The sequence below is a fragment of the Lontra canadensis genome, unplaced genomic scaffold (assembly GCF_010015895.1).
Source record: "Lontra canadensis isolate GAN:19392208 unplaced genomic scaffold, GSC_riverotter_1.0 scaffold25, whole genome shotgun sequence".
Lineage (NCBI taxonomy): Eukaryota > Metazoa > Chordata > Mammalia > Carnivora > Mustelidae > Lontra > Lontra canadensis.
In genome coordinates, this window is record NW_022631019.1 from 17672423 (window position 1) to 17700350 (window position 27928).

At 43.5% G+C, this 27928-nt stretch overlaps 1 protein-coding gene across 3 annotated transcripts in view; it reads left to right on the top strand.

Moving 5' to 3' along the window:
* Positions 1–9554, top strand: part of NCMAP (non-compact myelin associated protein) — a 38460-nt gene extending 28906 nt beyond the window's left edge. For all 3 annotated transcript variants that reach the window (XM_032863766.1, XM_032863765.1, XM_032863764.1), the window contains exons 2-4: positions 3470–3558; positions 6482–6566; positions 9241–9554. In XM_032863766.1, the coding sequence (XP_032719657.1) occupies positions 3477–3558; positions 6482–6566; positions 9241–9382 (309 nt within the window). In that variant the 5' untranslated portion in view covers positions 3470–3476 and the 3' untranslated portion in view covers positions 9383–9554. The remainder of the gene's footprint in view (positions 1–3469; positions 3559–6481; positions 6567–9240) is intronic.
* The last annotated feature ends 18374 nt before the right edge of the window (positions 9555–27928 follow it).

Here is a 27928-nt window from a genome sequence, read left to right on the forward strand (position 1 = left end):
ATGGCCTTTGCTAATTAAAGCGTGGATTAAAAAAGAAAATGCCTGGCCCAAGGTCTTGGCACGTAGTGGGCACTTGGGTGATGGCGTCTGTCATTTTTGTGTGTCAAAAGGACGCATGTCCAAAGGAGATGTGTCCCCAGGCAGGGTTTAGCCTTATCAGGGACGATGCCATGCCTCTCTCACTAAGTGACCCTCTCACTAAGTGATCAGTGGCTATTTGTCTCTCTTTTTCTGTTTTTAAAAGGAATTATAAGAAAGCAGTATTGGTGGGTCTTCTCAGATTGATAATGGTGTGGGTAGAAGCAGACGGTTTAGGCAAATGCATCATAAAACTCTTTACGATCGGATGGGGGAATGGTGGGCAGTGGAGGGCAGGTGCCTCTCCTTCTTGGGAGTAGCAGTGGGGGCAGGGGTTGGGGGAGACTTTCATTCCATATTCTCATATGGGTCCTAATTTATTTTTATAGAATGATTTTTTCCTTGTTTTGAGCTCCAGAGAGCCACCTGGCTCTGAGTTCAGCAAATATTTGCTATTATCCCCACCCCACCCCACCAAAATACTCAGAGCTGCCATTTATCGAGCACTGAAAGCACTTGTCATACTTAACCTTGAACCCTCAGCTCCCTTGGGAAAAGCCACCTCATTTTACAAATGAGCAAACCAAGCTAGGAGAAGTTCATCCACTTGCTTCAGTACTTCTCCTGGCAAAGGTGAGAGGAACCGGACAGTTTATCTAGGAGAAGTAGGAGGAGGATACGAAAAAGACCCCAAACAGCCTCTACCCTCAAGGACCCAACAGTGAACATGGGAGGTTAACTGCCAGACAGAGCAACCGAGACACATGCTGTGGTCATGCTTCTTTGTGGAGCTCTGCTGTGGGAGCAGAGGACAGAAGGCTGATTCTGGCTAGGGGATGGGGGAGCCTTCCCAGGCGTGGCTGGGCTCAGTCCTGAAGGATGTGTTCATTTTGGAGACGCAGCCACCAGGGGAACATGGCCAGTGGGCCTGTTGAAGGAGGTCAGGAGACAGGAAGCCCAGCGAGGAGGAAAGGTTGACCAGTACAAAGAGTCAGGCAAAGCTACACATGGCTCCTTGGGAGAGCCCAGGTCGTGGGAGTCCTGAGGATCTGGTCTTTGGGAGGAAGGGACAGACAAGAACTTTGGGTTTTTAAGTAGTGCCCCGTGGCTTAAAGGAGGGCAGAGAAAGTGAAGGCAGAGAGGGCCATTCTGAGGCTGAGGCCCCCATGGGGTGGGACAGGCCACAGCCACCAGAGGCCCCAGCCTGATGACCTGCCTCCAGTTCAGATGCGCTGACCCATTTCCATCAGGAGCTGGGGAAGTGGGGAGCTGTGGCCGGGAGGTGAGAACTCTCAGGAGATGTCCACTGTGGGAAGGGAGGTGGTTGGGCAGGGACGGAGCCTGGGCAGCAAGGCCCAGGAATGCCGGGGGAGGATGGAGTGGTCCCTTGTCAGGGCAGTTTGGCAGAGGTTGGTGTGAGGAGCAGAGAGACTAGAGAGGCTGGAAGCAGCCAGTGAAGGGTTTTCGCTGCCAGCTGTTCAAGTGTGGGCACTGGGAGACGATTGTTATTTTTTTTGAGCCTGAGAACGCCCTGTCTCTCTCTCACTAAAATGTGAGCATCTGGAGGCCTTTCACCAGTGTGTTCCCAGCTCCTAGCACAGTGGGCGTCACTTAGTAGGTGCTCAGTTAGTATTTCTTTAGTAAATATGTAGAACCACAATCTGTATATGCGGATGTGGTAAACATTTTAAAACTTGGATAAGAAGAATACACACTAATGGTCAGGTCGTGGTTACTCGGGAGGAAGGAAATGAGGTAGGAGTAGAAAAAGGATTTCAGCGGAGTCTCGCTTTTCTTCCTTAATAAAGAAGAACTGAAGAGAGTATGATCGTGAACATTTGTTCAGTCTGAGTGCTGGGTACTTGCGCCCCTATGACATTATTATTTATAATTTTAAAATATTTAAGAAGAAAATGAATTGGGCGACTGGGTGGCTCAGTCGGGTGAGCATCTGCCTTCACATCAGGCCATGATCCCAGGGTCCTAGGATCGAGCCCCATGTCGGGCTCCCTGCTCGGGGCGGGGGTGGGGAGGGGGGAGTCTGCTTTCCCTCTCTCTCTCTCTACCCCTCCCCCTGCTTGTGCACGCTCTCTCTCTCAAATAAATATATAAAATCTTTTTCAAAAAATGAAAAAAAGCAAATTGGTGAACAAATATTGTGTTAGGTGTAAAGAATATCTCTTCTCCAGAAGATGGAGTGACCGCCATGAAGCCCATGGCTTCTTAGCGTGACAAATAGGCCTGGATAATTCTTTCCTTGGTGGCGATCCTTCACAGGTCTCCAGACTATCAGCAGCTACAGTGAAGTAGGAAACCCTCGTTCGTGTCCCTCCTCTTCTCGATGCCTGTCATTGAGAGCACGTGTGGATACTACCATAGGCTCAGAATACACTTCTCGGGAGGATCTCGATACTCGTTCCTGGGGGCGTGACGTTGCATGAATGGCGTCTCTCCTGGCTCACTCCTTAAGTGTAAGATCTCCGGCTTGTGAATTTGGATTCCTGCCGCCATCAGGGAAAGAAGCTATACTGTGCCCTCAGAGAGTCTGTTTGGGTCCAAGCTCTGTGTCTTCCTTGCTGTGTGACTTTTGTCCCTTCACTCAACCACTCTGAGCCTCAGTTTGCTCAGCAGCAAAAGGTGACGATTGAGAAGATGATTAACGAGAGAGCTGATACAGGTGTGAAGCCTGTGACAGGGCCCGGTACCTGGCGGGCGCTCAGCATACATGGCCTGTCTTCCCACTGAGGGCTGTGTGCAACCTGGCCTTTGTTGTCCTGCCATCCCAAGCCAGGTCTGTCCCTCAAGGCCCATGCAAATTTAGCTTTTCCTTGAAACCATTCTTCATAGCCAGGGATGGCTCATGTCCCTGACTGCTTGGTAGCATAGTTAAATTTTCCATCTGCTTGCTTATTGGTTTATTTATGTTGGCCTCCCTAGATTGCAAAGCTTCTGAAAGCAGGAGCATCGTTTCAGGCATCGTTATGAGATGCTGACCACTTCACCCCGTGTCCTGGGTTAAATGCAAACTTGGGGCTCCAAGAAGCCTTGGGGACTTCACTTTCATCAGGAAAATGACAATCATAGCCTCCCTCACACAGTTTCTAGAAGATAACTCTTTAGACATTCTGGGTACAACCTCATTAGGAAAAATTTAATAAATATTGTTGAATTAATTTGAACTGCCATGAACGATTAAGTTCTTTACAAATGTCAGACATTATTTTTAATTCTCCACAGTAGACAGTGAAAGGCCTTGTATTTACTTGCTGCTAAGAAAAACCGCCTGCTTGACTCTTCTCTGGTCATCCAGGTGAGGACCAAAGGAGGCATCACACAAGCATTGTAAAGCTCACCCTAGTGTTAAATGAAATTTTATCTTTGTTCTTCCCAGGATCGAGATGACCACAGCCACCCCTTTGGGGGGTACTACCTTCTTCTCCTTGAACGTGACCACCAGAGAAGAAGACTTTCTGTACAAGAGTAAGGTCAACTTGGCTTGGCAGCCAGGGGAGGGATGGTGGGATGAGGACTGTGGTCAGCTCCTGGTGTTGAGGTCAAGAGTGTGGGTTCTGGAGATAGACTGCCTGGGTCCCAGTGGCACTTCTGCCGTATGCCCACCATGACCGTGAGCATGTGACCTCATAGCTTTGTGTCTGTTTCCTCGTCTGTAAGATGGGGATATGAATGAAGCTACTCTTAGCATCACACACATGAACAGTGTGAAGACTAAACCAGATGATCCATGTAAGGAGCTTAGAATAGCCTCGAGTCACACAAACTACCTAATGAATAGTATTGTGACCATTACTGCTGTGACTGCTACTGTCATCAGGGAGTTTGGGGGTCTGGAGGGCAACAGACATTGACTCTCCTATAAGAGGTCCCTCAATGAGTCACCTTAAAATGTAACTACTTTCATACTCTTCATACTGTTTTTACAAGGCAAAACCCATCGATTGACAAAGGAGTAAATGAGTGGAGGCAGGAGTAGTCCCGGGGAGACATTTGGCAGGAACAAGGGATGCCCAGAAGGAAAAACTTAACAACCACTCTCCACAATACCAGTTAATCATAGGAGGGGAAGTTGGGACTATTTCCGTCTTTTCTGTTGGTCTGGCACGTACCCCCCGCACGTGGAACAGGCTTCCCAACACACGTGGAGTGTCTCCCCAGTGATGACAGCTCCCGACCGTGGTCCTGGCAGGAAACTGATTCCTGGCAGGATGGGGGTCTTCCACGGAGACCCAGAAAGGGTCAGTCTTGGAACAGGGTCCCGCGTGTCTGCCTGCTCCTTGCCAGGTGGGGACACCTACAGAGAGAGGCCTGTCGACGTAGCTCGAAACAGTTCTGAAAGGAAATGCAGGGTAGATCGAATCTCCAGCAGTAAGATGGGAATGATTCTGCTCTTAACGAAAAGCAGTGGTTCTCAACTAGATGATTCTGCCCCCTAGATGAGATGGCCAGAGTTCAAAAATAAGATACAGAACACCCGGTTACATTTGAATTGGAGAGTAACAGTATTTGTGCACTATAAGGACATGCCATGCAATAGGTGAGACATCACAAAAATTACTCATTATTTATCAGAAATTCTAATTTAAATAAGTATCTGGTACTTTATCTGGCCACTTTACTATCAGGGGACATTTGACAACGTTTGGACACTTTTGCTCGTCACAGCTGGTGGGGGAGGAAGAAGAAGTATTAATGACATTAGTGAGTGGAGGCCGGAGAGAATATTGTACAGGGCACGGGAGGATCCCCTCAGCAAGGGGTTATGCAGGCGACGTTGAAAAACCATGGATTAAAGTATCATCACAGAACTCACCAGAAAAGAGACAAAAAATTACTCCATAACGGAATCCCCACCCCACTCCTTTTCTTTCTTTCCAGTCTTTCTTCCTGTGAATATTTGGACATAGTATTGTTTTTTGTTTTTATTTAGTAAACCTTTTCGTAAGAGCATTACATACCTTTAATAAAAAACAAAAAAGCACAAATCCTAAGTGCACAGCTGGGTGAATTTTCACAAAATGAACACAGTTGGGTCACCAGCCTGCAGATCAAGAAGAGGACCATCCATCACCAGGATCCCAGGCATCCCAGCGCCCCTTGCCACCCTGTCCCCACCTGGTGAAGGGAACCCACTATTCTGACTTCGCCCACTGGCCATTAGTTCTACCTGGTTTCGAGCTTTATGGAAATGGAAGTATACCGTACACACCCTTTTATTTCTGGCTTCTTTTACTCGTCATTGTGTTTTTATGCACATATTTTAGTGGTTGCAACATAATGTGTATATGTGGGTGTGTACAAAATACCATATACTCTTCTCCACATGTCATTCAGATTATAGTATAATATATCATGAGCTAGGCATGCCATACCTTATTGAATCATTCCCATATTTAGAATATAAATGATGTAATTAGCATACTGATTCATGCAGCTTTTTCTGTATATAGGATTCTTCCCTAAGATAAACTCCCCAGAATCAAATAGATTGGCTTAAAATGTGCCCCGCCATGGGTGGGTTTTTTTTGGTTTTTTTTTTGTATTTTCAGTTTCAGTTCACACAGGGATGTTGATTCTGAACGTGAAATGAGAGGTGGCCATGGGAACTGGTTGCTGATACTGAAATTAGATGCTATTAAGCCACAAGGACATTCATTAGAGCCTTGTTTTTCGTGGTATAAAATTGAAAACAACATAATTATCCTCAGTATGGCATTGGTAAACAAATTATGGCACATCCAAACAATGGAGGTCTACACAGCCATCAAAATCATGAAAAACAATATAATTACATGAAAGATGATTAGGATATGATTGTAAAACTGTGTACGGAACATGGTTCCATTTTTATCAAGTGCTATTTTTCCACTTTTATTTCCTTGAGGTGGGTTTTCAGAGAGGATTAATCAATTACTCAAAAAATGTTGGATAGGTATTTAATATGTGTACCTGCATATACGTGATGGCATTGGTGCGTGTATGCATGTGTAGGTGATCAGTGGTTCCTGGGGCAATGAGTTCCCTTTTTGGCTTGTATTTTTAGTTTCAAAATTAACTACAGAAATAATGCTTTTGTATTATCAAAAAGAGGGAAGGGTGTTTTGCTTGCCTGTTTCACAAAGGAAGTTGGATGCTATGTTAGGACTGACGACAACAGGATGGCCTGAGATGGGATTTTGGCAGAGGAAGCTCCCTGGGGGGAGGGGTGCACTGCTGCTCTGGGTATGTCTCTGCCCTGGGGTCAGTAGTCGGGTGCCAGGACAGCACATTCTCTCTCTGCCTGATCCAGTGAGGATGTGAGGTGCCGGGTGGAGGTCCCACTCTTAGTCTCTGCATGCTTCCCTTTTTTCAGGTTGCACATTTGCCATTTCCACGTTTCTCCTCTTAGGTTCTGGAGCCATTGTTGCTGCCATTGTGGTAGTTGTCATCATCATCTTCACTGTGGTTCTGATCCTGCTGAAGATGTACAACAGGTATGCGATGCCCTGGGCTCTGATGGTCTTGTCCCTTCCGTGATGTCAGAGTGAATGTGAGCTAACGCTTGTGGGTGCCAGCTGTGTGCCACGCAGTACCCATGAGTCCTTCGTCAAATGCTCTAACCCTTTGTGGGCCCTTTTTTGACATCTGTTGTCCTGTAGGAACTTCATGGTAACCAAATATTTTGGTACCTGCAGAAATATTTGTTAAATATAATAGTCATCGTGACAATGCTAATGGCCTTGAGCACTGCAGTAAGGTAACTTACAGTAATAGAATAATATGATTCAGTCTTTTTCTCTCAGAGAGCCCTCTGCTAGGTTGTGTTGAGCAGACCACGTATTTAAGGTGACAAATACTGGAATGCCTGTACCCCCAGCTCCACTTTCTGGGACCCAATAGGAGGAAAGAACATCACGTGATTGCCCAACGACTAAATGTTGTGTAATCACCTTTAAGTCCCAGTTTGGCTAGAAGGTTATTTTTCCCAGGCAAGAAATCAAAATAGACTATAAACACAACCACATCATAGAAGACTTGGAAGCCATTAAAAAAAAAAAAAGATACTGTAGAGTGTGTTTATTGATGAGGAAAGCTGTTTAAAATATATTGGCAAAGTTTACAAAGATAATATGTACGTTATAGTTATACATGTGGGTTACACACACAAAACCAAGGAGATTTCAAAATCTGCAGGGCCAGGTGTTAATATCCAGTGTGTCCTCATGATGGGATTGTTGGTTGGCTGGTTTTTGCAGGGGAGGGGGTACACATCTTTATTTTGAGGAGGTGCCAACATGCATTGTATAATGTTATTTATAAAATATATGTTTTATATTATATATTATATGTGTATAAAATGTATATATTATGTATGCATATATGGTATACATGTATTGATCTCTTACGATGTGCGAGGCATGATTCTAAGCTCCCTGTATGTATTAACTCATTGGATCCTCACTGCAACCCTACCAGGTGAGTAATTCTATGTCCCCCAATTTTGTAAATGTGAAACACGCACTGGGAAATGAGCTAACAAGCCGAAGTTTACTCAGCCTCACTGGCAGAGTTGGGATTTTTTTTTAAAGATTTTATTTATTTATTCGACAGAGAGAGATCACAAGTAGGCAGAGAGGCAGGCAGAGAGAGAGAGGAGGAAGCAGGCTCCCCGCCAAGGAGAGAGCCCGATGCGGGGCTTGATCCCAGGACCCTGGGATCATGACCTGAGCTGAAGGCAGAGGCCTTAACTCACTGAGCCACCCAGGTGCCCCTGGGATTTTGTTTTCTAAGATTTTATTTATTTATTTATTTATTTGAGAGAGAGAGAGAGAATGAGAGAGCATGAGAGGGGGAAGAGTCAGAGGGAGAAGCAGACTCCCTGCTGACCTGGGTGCCAGATGTGGGACTCGATCCCAGGACTCCAGGATCATGATCTGAGCCAAAGGCAGCTGCTTAGCCAACTGAGCCCCCCAGATGCCCCAGAGTTGGGATTTTAAACCCAGTACATGTGGTTTCAAAGAAAATACTCCCACCGCTATATGTAATAATAGTAATAACAATACTTAATAAGTTATTTTTAAAAAATTTTGAGGGTATTACAGTTTGGATCCATCGCAGACCAGGAAGTGGCATCCAACCACAGTGTCTGCCTTTCATTCCTGGCCATCACTGCTGGAGCTCTGAGCCCCTTTCCTGGTTGTAATTTGGGGAGAGATCTACCCACCCCACCCTGTTTACAATGATGCTGGGGCTGCAACTCAGAGACTGGGGCTCAGTCTTTGGTCTCTCAAAGGCAGGCAAGTCATTTAACCTCCCTGAGCCTTGATCGTGTCATCTTTAAAATGGAAGCCTTCCCAAGTGGGAGAGCTGAGTATCGGTTACGTGGAGCATGCCTTTGTTTTGAGACGTATTTAGGGGCGATGTGGCATGACATCTGCAACGGACTCAAATAGTTCAGGATTTTTAAAAACTCTCTTGTGTATATATGTGTGTCCACATGCGTAAATGAACCGAGAGAGACAAAGAGGCAAATGTGGCAAACTGCTGGTAATCAGTGAATTGTTCCATGAAGGGTACTCAGGTATGAATTATACTATTTGTGCAACTTTCCTGAGCATTTGAAATTAAAAAAAAAAAAAAAAGTTAGGTTGTTAGGTCATCTTATTAGGTCAACAAGATGAAATTTCATGTAGACGTTTGAATTAATGATTGCTGTAGTCATTGAATTTTCTGACATACGAAATGAAAGATTGGATATACATTTTAAGTCCATTCTCTTCTCAATTATGCAAAAAGTTCTTAAATATTTCTAGCAATCGACTTGGCAAATGTAATGAAACTGCAAAATTTAACTCACACCACAACTTGGAGTAGAAAAAAAAATCATAGTATTTTCATTTTGTCTTTAATAATAGTCTTAATATAGGACACTTTACTCATTCTTTAACAGGAGAAAAAGCATTTTCAATATCTAATCTAAGTTACGCACAAAAATGGAAGGATCAGGCTAGCTGATGTCTAAGGTCCCTTCCGGTTAGTTGTACAATTCTGTGGTTGGCAATCAAGCAATGTGATTTAATGATGATCTACGTTAAGGTCCTTGCCAGAATCAAAATCACAGGGTATGGGAGGTGAAAGACTCAAGCATGCATACGTATCTCCTTCCAGGAAGATGAGGACCAGGCGGGAGCTGGAGCCCAAGGGGCCCAAGCCAGCCTCCCCATCTGCCTTGGGCTCAAACAACAACAGCAGCCAACACCCTCCTACTGTGACCTTCAGTCCCGTTGACGTCCACGTGGAGACTCGATGACCCCACCACCACCACCTTGGTGCTATCTTGGCCACCGTCCAAAGAGCCTTCTCCATTCAAGACCCAGAAGCACATTTCTCCTCCGGCAGCTTCACTGAGTTCCTTCCCGTTCCGGTTGGGTCGACAAGGGGCATCTCACGCAAGTCCAAACGCTCAAGCAGCCCCAAACCCCTCCCTGCCCCACCCTAGCTGCTCCACCTCCCTGCTGCCACCCTTTCAGAAAGCTGTGGAACATCCTTTTGTGCTCTGATGAGGAATGGCTATGCTGGGAATCCACTGCAGTGGGTGTAGCTGTCTTCCCCACCGTTGCTAGACAGCCCACCCAGGGGGTCTTCTGGTCTAGAGTCAGGGGTCCAAGCATGCTCCCTAGTATATTACCAAAGGGTCTGCTCTTGGGGTCCAGTCATAATAAGTGCTGTAGCCACAGCTTTGCAGAGCAAAATATTCCATGCCGTTCATCAGGCACAGGGGAACTAACTTGGGCTAACTAACCAAAAAACTAACTTGTTAATCTATAACTTGCTCTAGTACTAGATGCCTGCTAGCTAGCTCATGACAACCAGTTAGCCGAATTCTCCATCTTTAAGAAAAGTTATGGGAAAGACAGTTCTTCTTGAAAGTTTTCTACTTAATCGTAGAGACTCAGAGAAGGAATAGGGTGACCTTGAGGAAAGATGGCCTCTAGGCCAAAAGCTTAGTATAGTGTCTGTGGGCCTGAATGAGCCAGAAGCAGGTCAGAGCCTCTCCTCTCCCTTTGGGGCTGGATTAAGCCTGACTCAGTCTCATTTCTTGGCTTCCCTCTGTTTGGATTCTGAGCAATCCTCTCTCTCTCCGGTCATACCTTTCCTCCAACAACCAGTATTAAAGACTGATAAGATTACAACCCTGTCTATGTGACCCCTATGTCCGTCCCAGTCACCTTCAAAGCCCTAAATTCGAAAAGTGTTTCTCTGTACAGAGCTGATCTCTTTGACTCTTAGCCCAGAGAACAATCTATTGAGAGGGAAAAGCATTTTGAAATTAAGGCTTGCCTTCCAAACTCTACTTCCTGGTTGTGTGGCCTTGAAAGAGTGACATGAGCGCTCCATATTGGGTTTGCTAACCATAAGACTCACAGACTGACTTTAATTAGTCAAGGACTTGGTAGAGCCACTCAGGTGGTCCCTGGCACTCAGCAGACACTTAATAAATGAGAGCCGGCATTATTGTTACAGTATTTCTTCAATTGTAAGACATATTTGTTCACACGCTAATGATTCTGAAATCAGAATATGTCTTTAAATTGGGTCCATTAATGTAGTATATTTTTCTCTCTCCAAAAGCTGTTTTTTTATTCAGTTGTGCACCATACAATTGAAGGCATCTTGGAAGCGAGGTAATAAATATTGAATCTGTTGCAGAAAGTGACACCATCTGACCTTTAACCTTAAATTCTGGGGGTCTCTTCCTCTTAGAGTCAAATATCTCTCCTGAGGGGAAACTGAGGGTCAGGAATGTATGAAGGCTGACCCAGGGTCACGGAGTCACGTCATCCCACTATAAAAATGCTCGCTTGGATGTGTCCGGATGTGTCTGGCAAATTCTTCCTCCCCAAACATTTTTCCTCCCGACTGTGTTTAAATATCCACCAAGTACCAGATACTTGGCAAGATGCTTTCCCATAAATTATCCCATTGGATTTATTTTCTCCCAATAACCCTGGGAGGAATTATTTGTTCTGTTTGCAGGTGAGAATTGCAGACTCCAAGAGAAAAAGGTACTTGTCCCCAGTCAGACAACTAGTTAAGTTGCAAAGATAAGACGCAGACCTACCTCTTTGATTCCAAAGTCTCTCTCTGTTGCACCACTTTCTTCCCTACATCCTGGCTCAAAGAACATGAATTCTTTTATGGGCCGAACAGGAGGAGGACAGGCTTGTCCATGTGTCTGAGCAGAGGTCAGGAGTCTGGCCTCCAAACTGACACTAGGAGCAAAGCCACTTTGGTAGCCTCCTTTGGGCTCCCAGGATTGGAGCCAAAGGACCCCTTTCTGAGCCCATCAAAGCTCTTAGGATTCCTGTTTCATATCCCATAACCCTTATACTCAAGGAGCAAGGGATGGAATGCCATCCAACCAGGGAAAGGCATTTCCTAAAGGACTCAAACCGCAAATAGATACTTTCCCCCAAAAGTGTTCTGCTTTAAAAAAAAATTTGTTTGTTTGTTTGTTTGTTTGGAATGTTCCAGACCTAAAAGCAAACTCTTCTGCCCATACTGGACTCTTCCTGGAATTACTAGAGGAATCATCCCTTGTTATATGTTCTTTTGCTAAATGAAAGCTTGGAAGTGGTGGAGGGGGGAGAGGCTGAAAGGTAAGGGGAGGCCAAGAAAGGGGTTTTAATATTTTGCTTTTAACTAATGAAGATAACTCAATAAGCATCCTTTAAGGGTTCCTATGTGCAAGTTGAGGTGCTACTAAACACATTGTTCCAGTCCCCACTCTCAAGGAGTCTGCCTCCGGTCTCCTGGGACAGGGAGCTTGCAACACAGTGGAGTGTTTCATTTCTGTCAGGTGCCTTTCCTAACTGATGCCACCTTATTTGGCCGCTGAATCAATAAAAGATATTAAACATCTAAAGAAAAATGTCTAAAAATAAAGAGACTTAAATCAAACATTTGTTGAGTTGACGTCAGTCTATGTTAGAGTTAATGAATACCTCTTCTAAGAATTTCCTTTCTCTAACCATGTAAATAGGGTCCTGTGGGAAAGCCTGAGCGGTTGCAAATTGTACTCTTCCTGCTAACAGGTGATGGGGAAGCTGGGCTGCCAGCAACCGGCCTTTCCATGAGTGAGAAAACTTGTTAGCTTGATTAATTAATTAATTATTAGTTAGTTAATAATAGCTTGATTGTTACAAAAGGAATCCCATTTAGAGCCTGCTGTTAAACACCAGATGCGCTGATACGTTGAGGTTTAGGGACCCCTGGGAGTGAAGTAGACCTTAGAATGCAACCCAAGTCATCAATGAAGGAGTTTACAGTTAACCGAGCTTCTGGTGTGTTCTAGGTACATGATGGGTCTTGGATACCTACCAGCTCCTCTAACCGTTACAACCCCCATGTGTAGGAACCATTGCTATTTTTACTCTGGGGACACAGGAACGGGAAGGTCACATGTCCTTAGGTGATGCAATGGACAGGTGGCATTCTTGTGGTGACCATTTCTTGTGTTTGGGGAGTCTGCTACTTTAAGAAGCAAGACCACCTCCTGCTGTCAATGCTGAAAAGGACCGTCATCTTCCTGGAGTCCCTTGCTGCTAGGGTGAGGGCCAGGGACAGAGGCCCTGCTGATCAGGTGCCCCCACAGTGGACTTTGAAGCCAGAAGTTGGTAACATCAAGGGACAGGGACCATGCAAAATACGCTCTGGTGGCAGGTAGGTTGGCTTGCTGCCTTTCAAAAGTTAGCAACAGCAGCGGCTTGAACAGCATGACGGGCCCATTCTTGAGTCCAGCCCTGTAGCCGCGGAGTTGGCTATGTGAGCTTAGTTTGACAGGAACAGCCGTGGTGTCTACCAAATGGGCTCTTTAGTGTGATTTTAGGCCCCATACCTGACAGCATACCACTGAGACCAGTTTTAGCCTTCTGGAAATTCCAGCAACTACCTTGTTCCATTTTCTGCTTCAACCAGCAGTCACTTCCTGCTGCTAGTGTGGCTGCTAGTGTGGGGGCAGGGGACAGCCTGGCTCACGGCCACCCCCCTTGGAAGTGGCTACACCAGAACCCAAGTCTCTGAAGCTCTTGCTCTTACCCGTGCTTCCAGTGGGCGCTAAGTGATCAAGGGATCCACGATGTGCTATGGAGTTGTGGAGAAGGTAGAGTTGCCTCTAATGACATGTATCTCAGAGACTTTGTTAAGGAGGAAGTGTTGGGGTTTTTTTTTGAAAGATTTTGTTTATTTATTTGACAGAGATCACAAGTAGGCAGAAGCAGGGAGAGAGAGAGGGGGAAGCAGACTCCCCGCTCAGCAGAGAGCCCGATGCAGGGCTTGAGCCCAGGACCCTAAGACCATGACCCAAGCCAAAGCCAGAAGCTTAACCCACTGAGCCACCCAGGCACCCCTAGAAGGAAGTATTTCAAAAAAGGACCTGGAAGAATGGAGAGGATTTCTTTTTTTAAGTAAAGATTTTTTTTTTTTATTATTGAAATACAACACACACACACATACACACATACACACACGTATGTGTGCAGCTCGCAAGATGTTCACAAACCGAGCTCACTTGTGTAACCAGCATCCAGGAAGCTCCCATCTTCTGCCTACCTGCCTCATGTCCCACAAAAGTTAACCAGCATCCTGACTGCTGCCCTCCTAGAACAATTTTGTCCGAACGTAGAATCACAGCGTAAACTTTTGTTTCTGGCTTCATTCGCACAACAGGGCATTTGTAACATTTGTTCATAGTGTCACATGGAGCTGAAGGTCGTTGGCGCTCACTGTGGTCACCTTCATTACGGGATGCATTTGGTTTATCCACTCTATTGTTCAGTGCACAGAAAAGTTGTTCCCAGTTTGGGTCTGTAACGAGGAGGGCTGCTAAAAACAGTTTTGGTCATGTACGTATTTCTGTGGGGAATATTTCCAGTTGAGTATGATACAGGGTAGAGACATATTGAGCCTTTGTCAGCAGTGCCAAACAGAGTTGCACCAACTTACGTTCCCTCTCCCAGTAGCGTAGGGGAGTTCCTCTTCCTCCACATCCCTTGCTAACACTAGGATATTTTCAGAATCCTGAATTTCAGTCATTCCTATGTGCCCACAGTGGTGTCTCATGATGGTTTTAATTGAATTCCCTGATGATTGGTGGAACTGGATCTCTTCTTGTTTTTTTGTTTTGTTTTGTTTTTGTTTTTTACAAAATATTTTATTTATTTATTTGAGAGAGAGAGAGAGAGAGAAAGAGCACTACCCAGGGGGTGGGAGGGCAAAAAGAGAGAAGCAGACTCCCCGCAGAGCAGGGAACACTACACAGGGCTCAATCCCAGGACCCTGAGATCACGACCTGAACTAAAGGCAGACGCTGAACCCACTGAGCCACCCGGGGGCGCACCCCCCAGCATTTTTGTATGTTTATTGGCCCTTTAGACCTCATCGTTCGTGAAATTACTTTTCCATTTGTCCCTTTTTTTGGTTTTGGTTGTCTTCATTTTTCATTATTGACTTGCAGGAATTTTACGTACATTATGGATAGCTTTCGTCTTTGTTACCCTGTGGCTTACCTTTATTTTTATTCATTTATTTTTAAAGATTTTATTTATTTATTTGACAGAGATCACAAGGAGGCAGAGAGGCAGGCAGAGAGAGGGGGGGGGGGGAAGCAGGCTCCCTGCTGAGCAGAGAGCCCGATGCGGAGCTCAATCCAGGACCCTGGGATCATGACCTGAGCTGAAGGCAGAGGCTTAACCCACTGAGCCACCCAAGTGTCCCCGGCTTACCTTTATTTTCATAGCAGCTTTACTGAGATATAATTTCCATGCCATCAGGCTTACCCTTTAAAAATATATAAGTCAGGGGTTGTTAGTATGTGCACAGAGCTGTGTATCCATCAACACTGATCAAATTCCAGAACATTTTCATCACCCCAAAAAGAAACTCCATACCCATTAGCAGATGCTTCCCATAGTTCCCCCTCCCCAGACCCTGACAACTGCCAATTTACATTTTATGTGTGGATTTTCCTATTCTGAACATTTCTTATCCATGGAGTCAACAATATGTGGCCTTTTATGACTGGCGGCCCTTCACTTAGCATAATGTTTTCAAGGTTCATCTATGTTGTACTGTGAAATAGTACTCCCTTCTTATGGTTGAATATTATGCCATTATATGACTGTGCCCATTATATGGCTATACCGCAGTTCATTTCTCTAGTCTCTAGCTATGGACGTTCATATTGTTTCCACTTTTTTTGCTATAATGGATAATGCTGCAGTGAGTATCTATGTACAGGTTTGGTGTAGACATACATTTCAATTCTCTTGGGCGTGTACCTTAGCAGTGAAATCTCTACATTATATGATAACTCTGTAATCTTTTGAGAAAAAGAAGTGAAACTGTTTTCTGAAGTGGCTGCACCATTGTACGTTTCCACCAGTGACCTGTGAGGGTTCCAACGGCTCCACATCCTTGCTAACCTTTCATTGACCATCTTTTTTTTATCACAGCCATGCTGTGGTTATAGAATAGTATCATTATGATTTCAGTTTGAATTTGCCTGGCGAGTAATGATGTTGAGTATCTTTGCATATGCATATTGGCCATTTTATATCACTTTTCAAGGGATGCCAATTCAAATCCTTTGCCCATTTTTAAATTCGGTTATGTGGGTTCTTTTAAATTATTATTGTTCCTCCTCTCTCTCTCTCTCTCTCTCTCTCTCTCTCTCTGCCTGCCTCTCTGCCTACTTGTGATCTCTGTCAAATAAATAAATAAAATCTTTTTAAAAAAATTATTATTGTTGTTGACTTGTAAGAATTCTTTATGTATTCTGGTTACAAGTCCCTTATCAGATATATGATCTACAAACATTTTCTCCCATTCATGGGTTGCCTTTTTACTCTCATGCATTTTCACTTTTGCGGCATAAAAGTTTTTCATTTTGATGAAATTCTGTTTATCTATTTTTTTTTCTTTTGCCAGTTGTGCTTTTGGTATTATATTTAAGAAACCATTTCCTAATCCAAGATCATGAATATTTACTCATATGTTTTCTTGTAAGAGTTTTATAGTTTTAGCTCTTATATTTACATATATGACCCAGTTTGAATTAATTTTTATATATGGTATGAGATAAGGATCAATTTTCATCCTTTTTTTTTAAAGATTTTATTTATTTATTTGTCAGAGTGAGCACAGGCAGACAGAGTGGCAGGCAGAGGCAGATGGAGAAGCAGGCTCCCGCCGAGCAAGGAGCCCGATGTGGGACTCGATCCTAGGACGCTGGGATCATGACCTGAGCCGAAGGCAGCGGCTCAACCAACTGAGCCACCCAGGCGTCCCAATTTTCATCTGTTAGATAGCCTATTGTTCCAGCATCATTTGTTGGAAGACTATTTGACCCCATTGAATTGTCTTGGTATCTTTATCAAAAATTAATTGACCATAAATACAAGGGTTTATTTCCAGACTCTGAATTCTGTGATCTCTGTCTGTCGAATAAATAAATAAAATCTTTTTTAAAAAATGGCAGCTGAGATTTTGATAGGGACTGCATTGTACTTATAGATCATTTTGGGGAGTATTGCCATCTTAATAATATTAAGTCTTCTGATCCATGAACATGGATGCCTTCCCATTTATTTTGGTCTTCTTTAATTTTTTTCAGTGAAATTCTGTAGTGTTTATTGTTTAAGTCTTGTACTTTAAAAAAAATTATTCCCAAGTATTTTATTCTTTTTGATGCTATTATAAATGAAATTGTTTTCTTTTTTTTTTAAGATTTTGTTTATTTATTTGACCGAGAGAGAGAGAGAGAGAGAGAGAGAGATCAGAAGTAGGCAGAGAAGCAGGCAGAGAGAGAGGAGGAAGCAAGCTCCCTGCTGAGCAGAGAGCCCAATGCGGGCCTCGATCCCAGGACCCTGAGACCATGACCTGAGCTGAAGGCAGAGGCTTAACCCACTGAGCCACCCAGGCGCCCTGAAATTGTTTTCTTAATTTCCTTTTTAGGTTATAAATTCCTAATGTGATTTTTGTGTGTTGATTTCATATTTTGCAACTTTGCTTAATTTTGTTATTAGCTCTGATAGTTTGTTGTGTAAGATTTTTAGGGTTTCTACATATAAAATCATGTCATGTGACTAGAGACCATTTCACATTTTCTTTTACAATTTGGATGCTTTTTATTTCTTATTCTTGCCTAACTGCTCTGGTTAGAACTTTCAGTACTATTTTGAATATAAGTGTTAGGAGCAGACATCTTTGTCTTCTTCCTGATATCAGGGGAAAAATAACCAGCTTTCCCCATTAAGTATGATGTTAGCTGTGTTGATATATGGCCTTTGTTAGGTTGAGGAAACTAGCTATATTCCTACTTTAAGTGTTTTTATCAAGAAAGGGAGTTGAATTTTGTCAAAAGATTTTTTGCATCTATAAGATGATCATATTGTTTTTGTACTTTATTAATATGGTATACATACTACATTGATAGATTTTCATGTGTTTTTTTAATTAAAAAAAAATTTTTTTAGATTTTCATGTGTTAAACCAACCTCCCCTCCCACTGCTAGAATAAATTTCAGTCCTAGCATAAGATCCTTTTTATATGTTGCTAGATTTTTTTTTTTTTGCAGTATTTTATTGAGAATTTTTGCAACTATACTCTCAAAAGATATTGGTCTATAATTTTCTTGTGATGCCTTTGTTTTGGTATCAGAGTAATACTAGCCTCATATTATGAGTTGGCAAGTGTTTCCTCTTCTATATTTTGAAAGGGTTGGTATTAATTCTTTAAACATTTGGTAGAATTTACCAGTGAAACCACTGGGTCTGGGATTTTCTTTGTTGAAAGATTTTTTTTAATTACTATTTAATTACTATTACTAATTCAGTCACTTTGCTTGTTGTAGGTCTATTCAGCTTTTCTATTTCTTCTTCAGTTAGTTTTGGTAATGGGCTTTTTAAGAATTTGCCCATTCTGTGTAGGTTAGCTAGTTTGTTGGCATACAATTTTTTGTGGTATTATAATTCTTTTTATTTCTGAAAGATCAATAATGATGTTACTGCCTTCATTTCCGATTTAGTAATTTGAATATTTCTCTCTTTTTTCTTGATCAGTTAAAGTTTTGTTAATATTTTTTAATTTTTTTAAAGATTTTATTTATGGATTTGACAGAGAGAGAGAGATCACAAGTAGGCAGAGAAGCAGAGAAAGAGAGGAGGGGGAAGCAGGCTCCCTGCTGAGCAGAGAACCCAGTGCAGGGCTCAATCCCAGGACCCTGAGATCATGACCTAAGCCGAAGGCAGAGGCTTAACCCGCTGAGCCACCCAGGCGCCCCAAGGTTTGTTAATTTTATTAATTATTATAAAGAACCAGCTTTGGTTTCATTAATTTTCTCTATTATTTCTCTATTGTGTCTGCCTTTCTAAGTCTCTTAATGGTGTGCTTTAATGAAAAGAACTTTTTAAACTAATGGTAATTTACCAATGTTCTCCTTTATAATTAGTGCTTTTTGTATCCTGTTTAAGAAATCTTTGTCTACCTCAATGTTTTGAAGATTTTTCCCATAAAATTTTTTCCAAAAGTCTTATTTTACTTTTCAGATTTAAATATACAATCCAGGGCACCTGGGTGGCTCAGTGGGTTAAGCCTCTGCCTTCGGCTCAGGTCATGATCTCGGGGTCCTGGGATCAAGTCCGACATAGGGCTTTCTGATCAGCAGGGAGCCTGCTTCCTCCTCTCTCTCTCTCTCTGCCTGTGTCTCTGCCTACTTGTGATCTCTCTCTGTCAAATAAATAAATAAAATCTAAATAAATAAATATACAATCCATCTGAAATTGATTTTGGTATATGTGCAAGGTAGGATCAAGGTTCCTTTCTTCCATATAGACGTCCTATTGACCCAGAACCATTTTTTTAAAAAAGATTTTATTTATTTATTTAACAGACAGATCACAAGTAGGCAGAGAGGCAGGCAGAGAGAGAGGAGGAAACAGGCTCCCCGCTGAGCAGAGAGCCCGATTCGGGGCTCGATCCTAGGACCCTGAGATCATGACCTGAGCCGAAGGCAGAGGGCTTAACCCACTGAGCCACCCAGGCGCCCCCAGAACCATTTTTTGAAAAGGCCATTCTCTCCTGCAGTGTCAGCTTTCTTATGAATCCAGTGACTGAGTATGTGCGGTTTGGGTAGAAATTCTGTAGACCAAGAATGGTGGCAAAGACAGGTCAGATGGGGGAAAAGAAAAGCAAGAATAAAAGTTGAGAGTTAAGGCCAACTGCTCAGTTCACTTGCTCTTTCTTGCTTGCCTACATTCACGAGTGCATCCCAGGCCCTGGAGAGACAGTACTGAGTGAGATGGCTATAATCCCTGACCTCAGAGAACTTACTGTGTAGCTTGAAAGACAGTCAAACCAACAACTACAATTCACAGCAATTATGTTTGTGATAAAAGGAACATCAGGGTTTTTTTATAAGCCTCTTGCTGGAGTGCCTAGTTCGCCCAGAGCTTGGTAGGTAGGAAAAGAGCTCCCCAGAAGAAATAATAATAAACTGAGAGTGAAAGATTGAATTGGAGTGAATCCGGAGAAGAGTAAGAGGACAGAACAAGAAATCAAGAAGAGAATCCCGCTGGTGAGAGAAGCTTTAGTTTAGCACATATCCAGGGGAGCGGTGGGAGATGGGAGGGGCGGAAGGAGGGAAGAAAAGAAAGACTCCGGTATCAAGGATCTTCAATGCTTGGTTATTTTATTTTATTTTATTTTATTTTATTTTATTTTTAATTTATTTATTTGAGAGAGAGAGTGAGAGAGAACATGAGAGCTAAGAAGGTCAGAGGGAGAAGCAGACTCCCCATGGAGCTGGGAGCCCGATTCGGGACTCGATCCTGGGACTCCGAGATCATGACCTGAGCCAAAGGCAGTCACCCAACCAACTGAGCCACCCAGGCGCCCCTGCTTGTTTATTTTAAAGGCAGTGGGGAGCCATTGAAGGTGCTTGAGCATCGAAGTGACAAGTTCAGATCTGTGCTTTCAGATTAATCCTGCGGCAGTGTGCAGAATGGACTGGCGTGGGAGAGACTGGAGGCTGGGAGAACAATTTAGAGTCCATTGCAAGAAGTAGCATGCGCATCTGTTATCTGTTAGTTTTTAAATGCCTTTTCTAAATAGCCCTCTAATTGCAAAGTTTTGTTCTTTCCCCTTTTTTAAGTAGCTAATTGTGGGTGTGTAGTAACCCAACAAAAATGTCTCCAGGAATTGCCTCAGGCCCACTGGATGGGAGCACACAGCAGGGGCATTGTATCAACTCTGTAGCCTTTTGTCCCCTCAACACCCATTCCCTGCCCAGAAAATTTCCTGGCAAAGAAGCAAACGGCCGCAGTTCAACACAGGCCGCTGTCCCAGACTCTGACCGTCAGCCCATGCTTGGGAGAAGCAGGTAGAAAAAAGACTGACCTTCAGGTCTCTAGTGAAGTGGAGCCCTCTGTCTGATGACAGCCCAGGTGTGAGCAGAGAGGGTGCCTTCCCCGCTCAAAACCCTTGAATGAATTTTACCGTGGCCCCTCGGGCTCTTAAAAATGCTGTGATGCCTTAATCAATCTCAAAGACATGTAACAGCCAATTTATTCATTCTTTCCCCCTTTCCAGTTCTTGCCTTGGGAGGCACATGGGAGTAAAAGAGATGGAAAAAATGTAAATGTGCGAGCATTCACAACTTTGTGTAGGTTTGGGTTTTTTTGGTTGTTTTTTTAAAGGTTTTATTTTTAAGGAATCTCTATACCCAGCATGGGGCTTGAACTCACAACCCCAAGATCAAGAGCCGTATACTCCAAGACAGAGCCAGCCAGGCGCCCCAAGTATTCTTGACTTTGAATGGAGCAGTTTGCTCTGCATAGTAAAGATCAGAGGAGAGAAGAGGGTAATGTTTGTTCTGTTTGCTTCTCCCCTCTGGCTGGCCCCTGCAGAAATCATTCTACCATTCTCTTCAATTCATAGCACGCTGTCATCTTTGAGCTCAGAGACCACACTCTTATTTCGTCTTTCCCGCTTTACCCTGAATCCCCACTGCCACTTTTCTTCTTGCCGTAGACACTTCTCTTAATTTATCTAATTTGTCTCATATTAAAGTCAAACAAAGGTAAGCTTTCCATTGACCACATAGGGCCTTCAGGTACTGTACTGTGCCACCTCTCTGTTTTCCTGGAGAGCAAAACTCTTCCAGAGTGCTGTCTCGGGAATGGCATTGGGAACAATGTGGTTGGTGACAGGACGGAGTGGAGGAGCAGCCCATACTTGTGGACAGAGGGCATGAGTGGAGAGAAGCAGATCCCACAGAGGGATAGAACTAAGTGTCAAATGAAGTCATTGTTTCCATCCCTCTGATCAGCTGAATGGACAGAGGTCTGGAGACCCCCCACCCAGGACTGCTGACCTGGGTGGCCTCGGGAGTGATGGTGACCAGACACAGGGGTCATAGTGACCTGCACGAGCACTTCCATGGCCATTGTCATGGGCACTTATGATGGATTTCTACCAATACTGCCATACCCATGGCCATGACCATATTCATGACATACCCATAGCTGCAACCATGGACATTCACATGAGGATTTGCACCATGGCCACAGCCATGGCCACTCCTATCGTAGCCCTACCACGGAGGACATGAACATGGCCCTGAGCACAGCCATAGAAGCCATAGGGAGTTACAGCTCCAGGCATCAAGCAGGATCTGGACACTGTGGCTGTCTGGACCTGTGGGGCCACAGTGCCCATGTCCACAACTCCTCCTTCTTGTCCCAGAGGAGTCCATGTCCCTGGAGCCACACTCCCCTCCAGATCTAGTTCCGTTTTGCCTAGGGTGAATTCCTGGCAGATGCCTTCTTGCTCCTTGTCCCTCCTTATTCTCTCTGGAGCACCATGAGAGGGCCCCGTTTGTCTGTGGGACTGTGGGCAGTTGGAGGAATCGTCACCTCTCTTGTGGTAGAGAAATTCGTGAGATACGTAACAGGAAGATATGCACACATTCAGGGTTACAGGTAGAAGTTGTGGGTTGGAAGGCAGGAGCATCCTTAAAAGGAGAAGCAAAGCTGGGAGGAACAAGAAAATAGGAAGTGGGATACAAGAGAGGGGGAGTGGGGAGGGGACATCACCACTGCGGTCACTTCTGGAGGTGCTGGGGCTACTGGGGCAAGTTGTCATAATGGTGCCCCAAACCTCCAGCCTCTGACCTCCAGGTCAGAGGTGTGTCGAGGCTGTGGAGGGACATCTGCCAAAAGAAGGAGTTGTATACCAGGGAAGGGGTGACTTTGGCACGGGGACCATCCACGTTGGGCAGTCTTCCAGGGACTGTACGGGTGAGAATGAGGGGTCAGAAGGACCATGTTGTGTTTGGGGGGCAAGGGACCATGAAGAGGTGGTAGAGAGAGGGGTGCTAGAGGTGAACCCCGTGTCCCCACCCCCCTGCTCTCAGAGGACCAAACTGCCACTCACAGACTTCCCCTGTCCCACTGGTTGGTGGTGGCTTCCAGGAAGACCAGGGCCCGGGCCAGAGCGGGGAGCAGGAGGAGGAAGGATAAACATCAGTTAAACATCAACCATGGTCCTGATTTGGGAGCCATTGGGAGGAGGGGAGTTAATTGCTAATCTCACAGCCTGATTTTGTCGTACAGTTTCTGTGTTTCAGATCTCTAGTTGAATCAAGAGAGTGGCAAGTAGAAATCAAATCCACAGATCTTCTGCCCACAAAACATTTAAACAAAACAAAAAAGTGCTGTCTCTGCTTGCTCTCTCACTTCTCTTCCTGGTCTCTCTGGAAACTTCTCCAGAGACGTCTTCAACCCCATCACTGCATGAAATTATCCTTTCCGGATCGGTTCCGTCCTCCTTGCACATCTCATCCACGTACAGCAAGACAGGGCATGGCCTACCACTCCTTCCTGCCGGCCCCCAGGACCCCAGCCTTTCCTGGTTCTCTTCTGACTTCAGTGACCATTCCTTCTGGGCCCCCTTTGCTGGCTCCTCATCACCTTCCCTACTTCTAAATAACGAACATCTCAAGGTTTGGTCTCAGACTTCTTGGCCATCGGTGCTCATTCTCCTGGTGACTTTATCTAATTCCATGATTTAAGTACTATCCATATGCTACAACTCCTAAATGAGTATCATCGGAATTCTCCCCAACTTGTAGACCTAGATAGCCAACAGACCACCTATAGCTCCGCTTGGGTGTGTAATCTGCATCTCAAACAGCCCAGAGCACACTCTTGCTTTTTCCATCTGAAGTTACTCCTCCCCAGTCTTTCCCACCCAGTGACAAGCACCTCTGTTTCCCAGTTGTTCAGGCTCAAACCCTCAGCCATCCTTGATTCTTTTATTTCTCTCACACCCACCCATGAGTAAATTGTCTGCACTATTTTTTTTAAAGATTTTATTTATTTATTAGAGAGAGAGAGCACAAGCAGGGGGAGCAGCAGGCAGGGGGAGAGGGAAAAGCAGACTCCCCACCGAGCAGAGAGCCCGATGCGGGGCTTCATCCCAGGACCCTACAATCATGACCTGAGCCAAAGGCAGACACTTGACTGGCTGAGCACCCAGGTGCCCCAGTCTGCTCTATTTTTAAATTGTGTATCTTTTCTCACTTTGCAACTTGTCTTTTTCCTCTCTTTGCGGTTATCTTTTGATGAACAAAGTGCAGTCAAATTTATCAACTTCTTTTTTTTTTATGGTTAGTGCTTTAAAAAAATATCTTGTCTAAAGAAGTATTCCCTATCCCTAGTCCTTAAAGATATTCTCCTGAAGCTTGTGTTTTGTTTTGTTTTGTTTTTCTCTTTTAGCCTTTGACATCTTTTCCACAATATTCTATAGCACCATCACCTGCTCTCCCAGCTTCTAGTCTTGGCTCTGCACAGTAACCAGGGCAATCCTTTAAAAAGAAGCCAGATCATTTCACTCCCCTGCTAAAAGGCCTCTAATGGATTCTCATTTCATTTCAAGCAGAATCTCAGCCATCAGAGCCTCTCTCACTTCCTGCAGCTCCCTCTCTCACTCCACTCTAGCCCCATATTGATCTCCTTAATGTTTCTAAAGTACGCCAAACACACGCCCACCTCAGGACCTTTGCACCTACTGGTCTCTTTGCCTGGAATTCTTCTCCACATAGCCACAGTCTTGCTCCTCCTCTTTATAAAAGTAGGTTCAAAGGTCACCTTATCAGCTAGGACTTCCTTGGCCACCCTTTGTAAAACAGCACATCTGGCTTATCAACAATCTCCATTTTGTGGTGCTCATTTTGTGTTTCGTTATCTGTCTTCTTTTAACAGAATGTAAGTTCCACAAAAATCAGAATTGTCCTTTGTTTGCTGCTGTATTCCTGATGTTAAGAGTGGTGCCTCGCATAATAAATAATGAAAAAATACTCAATGGATACATGATTGAATGAATGAATGTGTTGAAAAACACACAATCTTCTTTAAGGATAAATGTTTTGAATTTATGTAAGTTTTATGTAAATGTGATATAGATATTGTTTCTTTTATCATTAGGTGTATTTTGTTTAAGATCTAGCCATATTGCTGAATATAAATCCAGTTTATTATTTCTGCAGACCACATAGTGTTCATCACCTGCCATATTCTTCTCGCCCATCTCCTTAATGGCAGATTACAGTTTGCCTCCAGCTCCAACTACATACACAAAAATGAAAGCAACTCTCAAGGGTTGCTGGGTGGCTCACCCAGTTAAACGGCTGCCTTTGGCTCAGGTCATGATCCTAACTTCCTGGGATAGAGTCCCATCAGGCTCCTTGCTCAGTGGGGAGACTGTTTCTCTCTCTGCCTGCCAAGAACCCTGCTTGTGCTCACTCTCTTTCTCTCTGATTAAAAAAAAAGAAGAGGAAGAAGAAAGGTAGAAAGAAAGGGGGGCTGCTGGGTGGCTCAGTGGGTTAAGCATCTGCCTTCCACTCAGGTCCTAATCTCAGGGTCCTGGAATCAAGCCCTACATTTGGCTCCCTGTTTGGCAGGGAGTCTCCTGCTCCCCCTTGTTTGTGCTCACTCTCTCCCCTTCTCTCAAAATAAATAAATAAGATCTTTTAAAGAAAGAAAGAAACTCTCAAATATATACCCTTGCTTATATGTGTGTGAGGTCTTTGTGGTATTTTGGGTGGGGGTGAGGAGGAAGGTTTATATGCCCTGGAGTAGAAGAGCTCAGTCAGAGGACATAGATAACAGCTAATTTGACTAAGTACAGCCGAAAGCCCTTCCAGGGAAAAAACACACATAATTTATACCTCTACCAGCAATTAGTAGAAAATCCTGTTTCCTCCATATCCTTACCGGCCCTTTGAGTTCCCTTGAGTTTCTAATTTTTGGCAATATTATGGATATAAAATATTATCTAACTGTGGCTCGAGTTTGGATTTCTCTGATTGCCAAGAAGGAACACTTAAGAGTTTTAGTACTAGAATCTGTAATATTTCAGGGGTCTTGGGGGGGAGGGTAAATCACAATTTTTTAGACATCAATAAAATTTATTAAGTCATTTATTGACCTTTACCTTCATATTTCATTGCTTTCTTCTGGGTTCAGTTCCCTTCTTTAGGAGTGATTTCAAAGAAGGTCTTTATGTGGCAGTACTTCTGAGGCTTTGAATAAATACTTACTTTACTCTAGCATTTAAATGACAGTGTAACTAGAGATAAAATTCTGGTTTCAAAGTTCTTTTCCTCCTCAACACTTTGGAGTGTCTTTCTGTGTACTGGCCATTAAGAAGTTCTTTTGTCTACAATCTAACTATATTGCCAGGAGTTTTTCTTTCCCCTCATACTGTGTTATATTTGTAAAATACCAAATAAAATATGTCACATTTTAAAAAATGGCTCAGCACATACTCCACTGAACTCAAGAGTTGGAGCATTACCAATCCTGTTTAATAATTTACCTCTGTGCTCTTTCCCTAGCTCAACCCCCTTCCTATCCCCAGGGGGAACCACTTTTCTGAACGTCCCTCACTGTAAAAATAATTTTGTCATTAGTGCGTACTTCCCTAAAACAATACATTGTTGAATTTTGCTAAGTTTTTTTTTCCAGCTTTTTATAAACGAGCTCATTCTGTGCACCGCCTTCTGCAACTTGTTTTTTTCACTCAATTTTAAAGTTTTATGTATTTTCTGGCATTCAGCTATACTCGATTGTGTCCTTTAAAATTCCATTTTTAAAATTATTTACTTATTTATGTCTTAAGATTTTACTTATTTATTAGAGAGAGAGTGAGCGGGGGAGGAGCAGAGGGAGAGAGACAAGCAGACTCCATGTTGAGCATGGGGTCCCATTCAGGGCTGATCCCAGATCCCAGGGATCATGACCCAATCTGAAATCAAGAATCAGATGCTCAACTGACTGAGCCACCCAGGGGCCCCTAAAACATAGTGCAATCTATTCATGATTCAGATGATAGACATTTAGGTTATGTCCAGTTTTTCCCAGTAAGAAGAATTCTGCGATGAATATTTTATACACGGCTCTTGGCACACATATGCATTGTTTGGAGTGGAAATGCTGGGTCGTAAGGTTTTCACATTTTACATTTTATTTAATAACGACAAGTTGTTTTTCCAAGGTGTTGGCACCAATTAACTCTCTCGCCAGTAAAATATTAGCGTTCTGGTTAATCTACATCTTCAGTAACACTCTGAATTACCAGACTTCCTACTTTGGAATAGTCTAATAGATATAAATTGGTATCTTATGATCTTAATTTGCATTTCCCAGATCGCTAATAAGGAGATTGATAGGTTCTTGTGTAGAATGCTGGTTCAAGACTTTGCCCATCTGTCCATTGGGTTGTCAATTTTATTCTTACCTGTATGTGATCGTTTTGAAAGAGTATGTTCTAGATACTAATCTTTTCTCAGTTATAGTAACATTGTCACAGATTATCTTCTCCCAGTTTGCAAGTTGTCTTTTTTACTCTCTCTGTGGTATCTTTTGAGGAGCAAACACTTTTAATTTAACATAGTCAAATTAACAATTTTTTTTCTTTTATGGTTAGCACTTTATATCTTGTCTAAGGAAGTCTTCCTCATCCCTAGGCCTTGAAGATACTCTCTTAAAGCTTGCTTTCTTTCATCTTTCTTTCTTTCTTCCTTTCTTTCCTTTTCTTTCCTTCCTTTTCCTTCCTTCTTCCTTTCCTTTCCTTCCCTTTCCCTTTCTTTCTTTCTCTCTCTTTCTTTCAAGTTTCACCTTTCACTTGCAAGGGTTTCATCATTGGAAATGGACTTGTGGGTAGAGTGAGGTATGGCTCCAATTTCTTTTTCCCCCAGATGCATGACGAATTGTCTCAGCGCCACTCCCCAGGATCTGCAATGCCACCTCTATCTTATACCAAGTTTTCAGATACACGTGGGTCTTTTTCTACGGTGTTGTACTTCTTTGATGAGTTTATCAATTGCTGCACAGATACCACATTTTCTTAATTAATGCAGTGGGGCCAGGCCTCCTATCCTAAATTTCTCCTTAGGAGTATCTTGGCTATTTTTGGATATTTGTCTATATAAAAATTATGGCATCAGACTGCAAGTTCCTCAAAAATTCCTTTTGAATTTTTATTGGAATTTAATGGAAAATGAAAATAAATCTCAAGTAGATAAAAATACATCTTGCCATTTGCAACAAACGGCAACCTTCCCGCTTGGGTGGGTGGTGGTTGTTTTTACCACGCAACAAAACTTTTATTAACATTTTGAACAGTTGTTGAGAAAACCAGCAATTCAGTTATTACTGAAGCTAGTAATTTCTAAACTTAAATTGGGGCAAAGGGCTAGAGTGCAGCACGATGCCATCATTGGGCACTAGAGGGTAT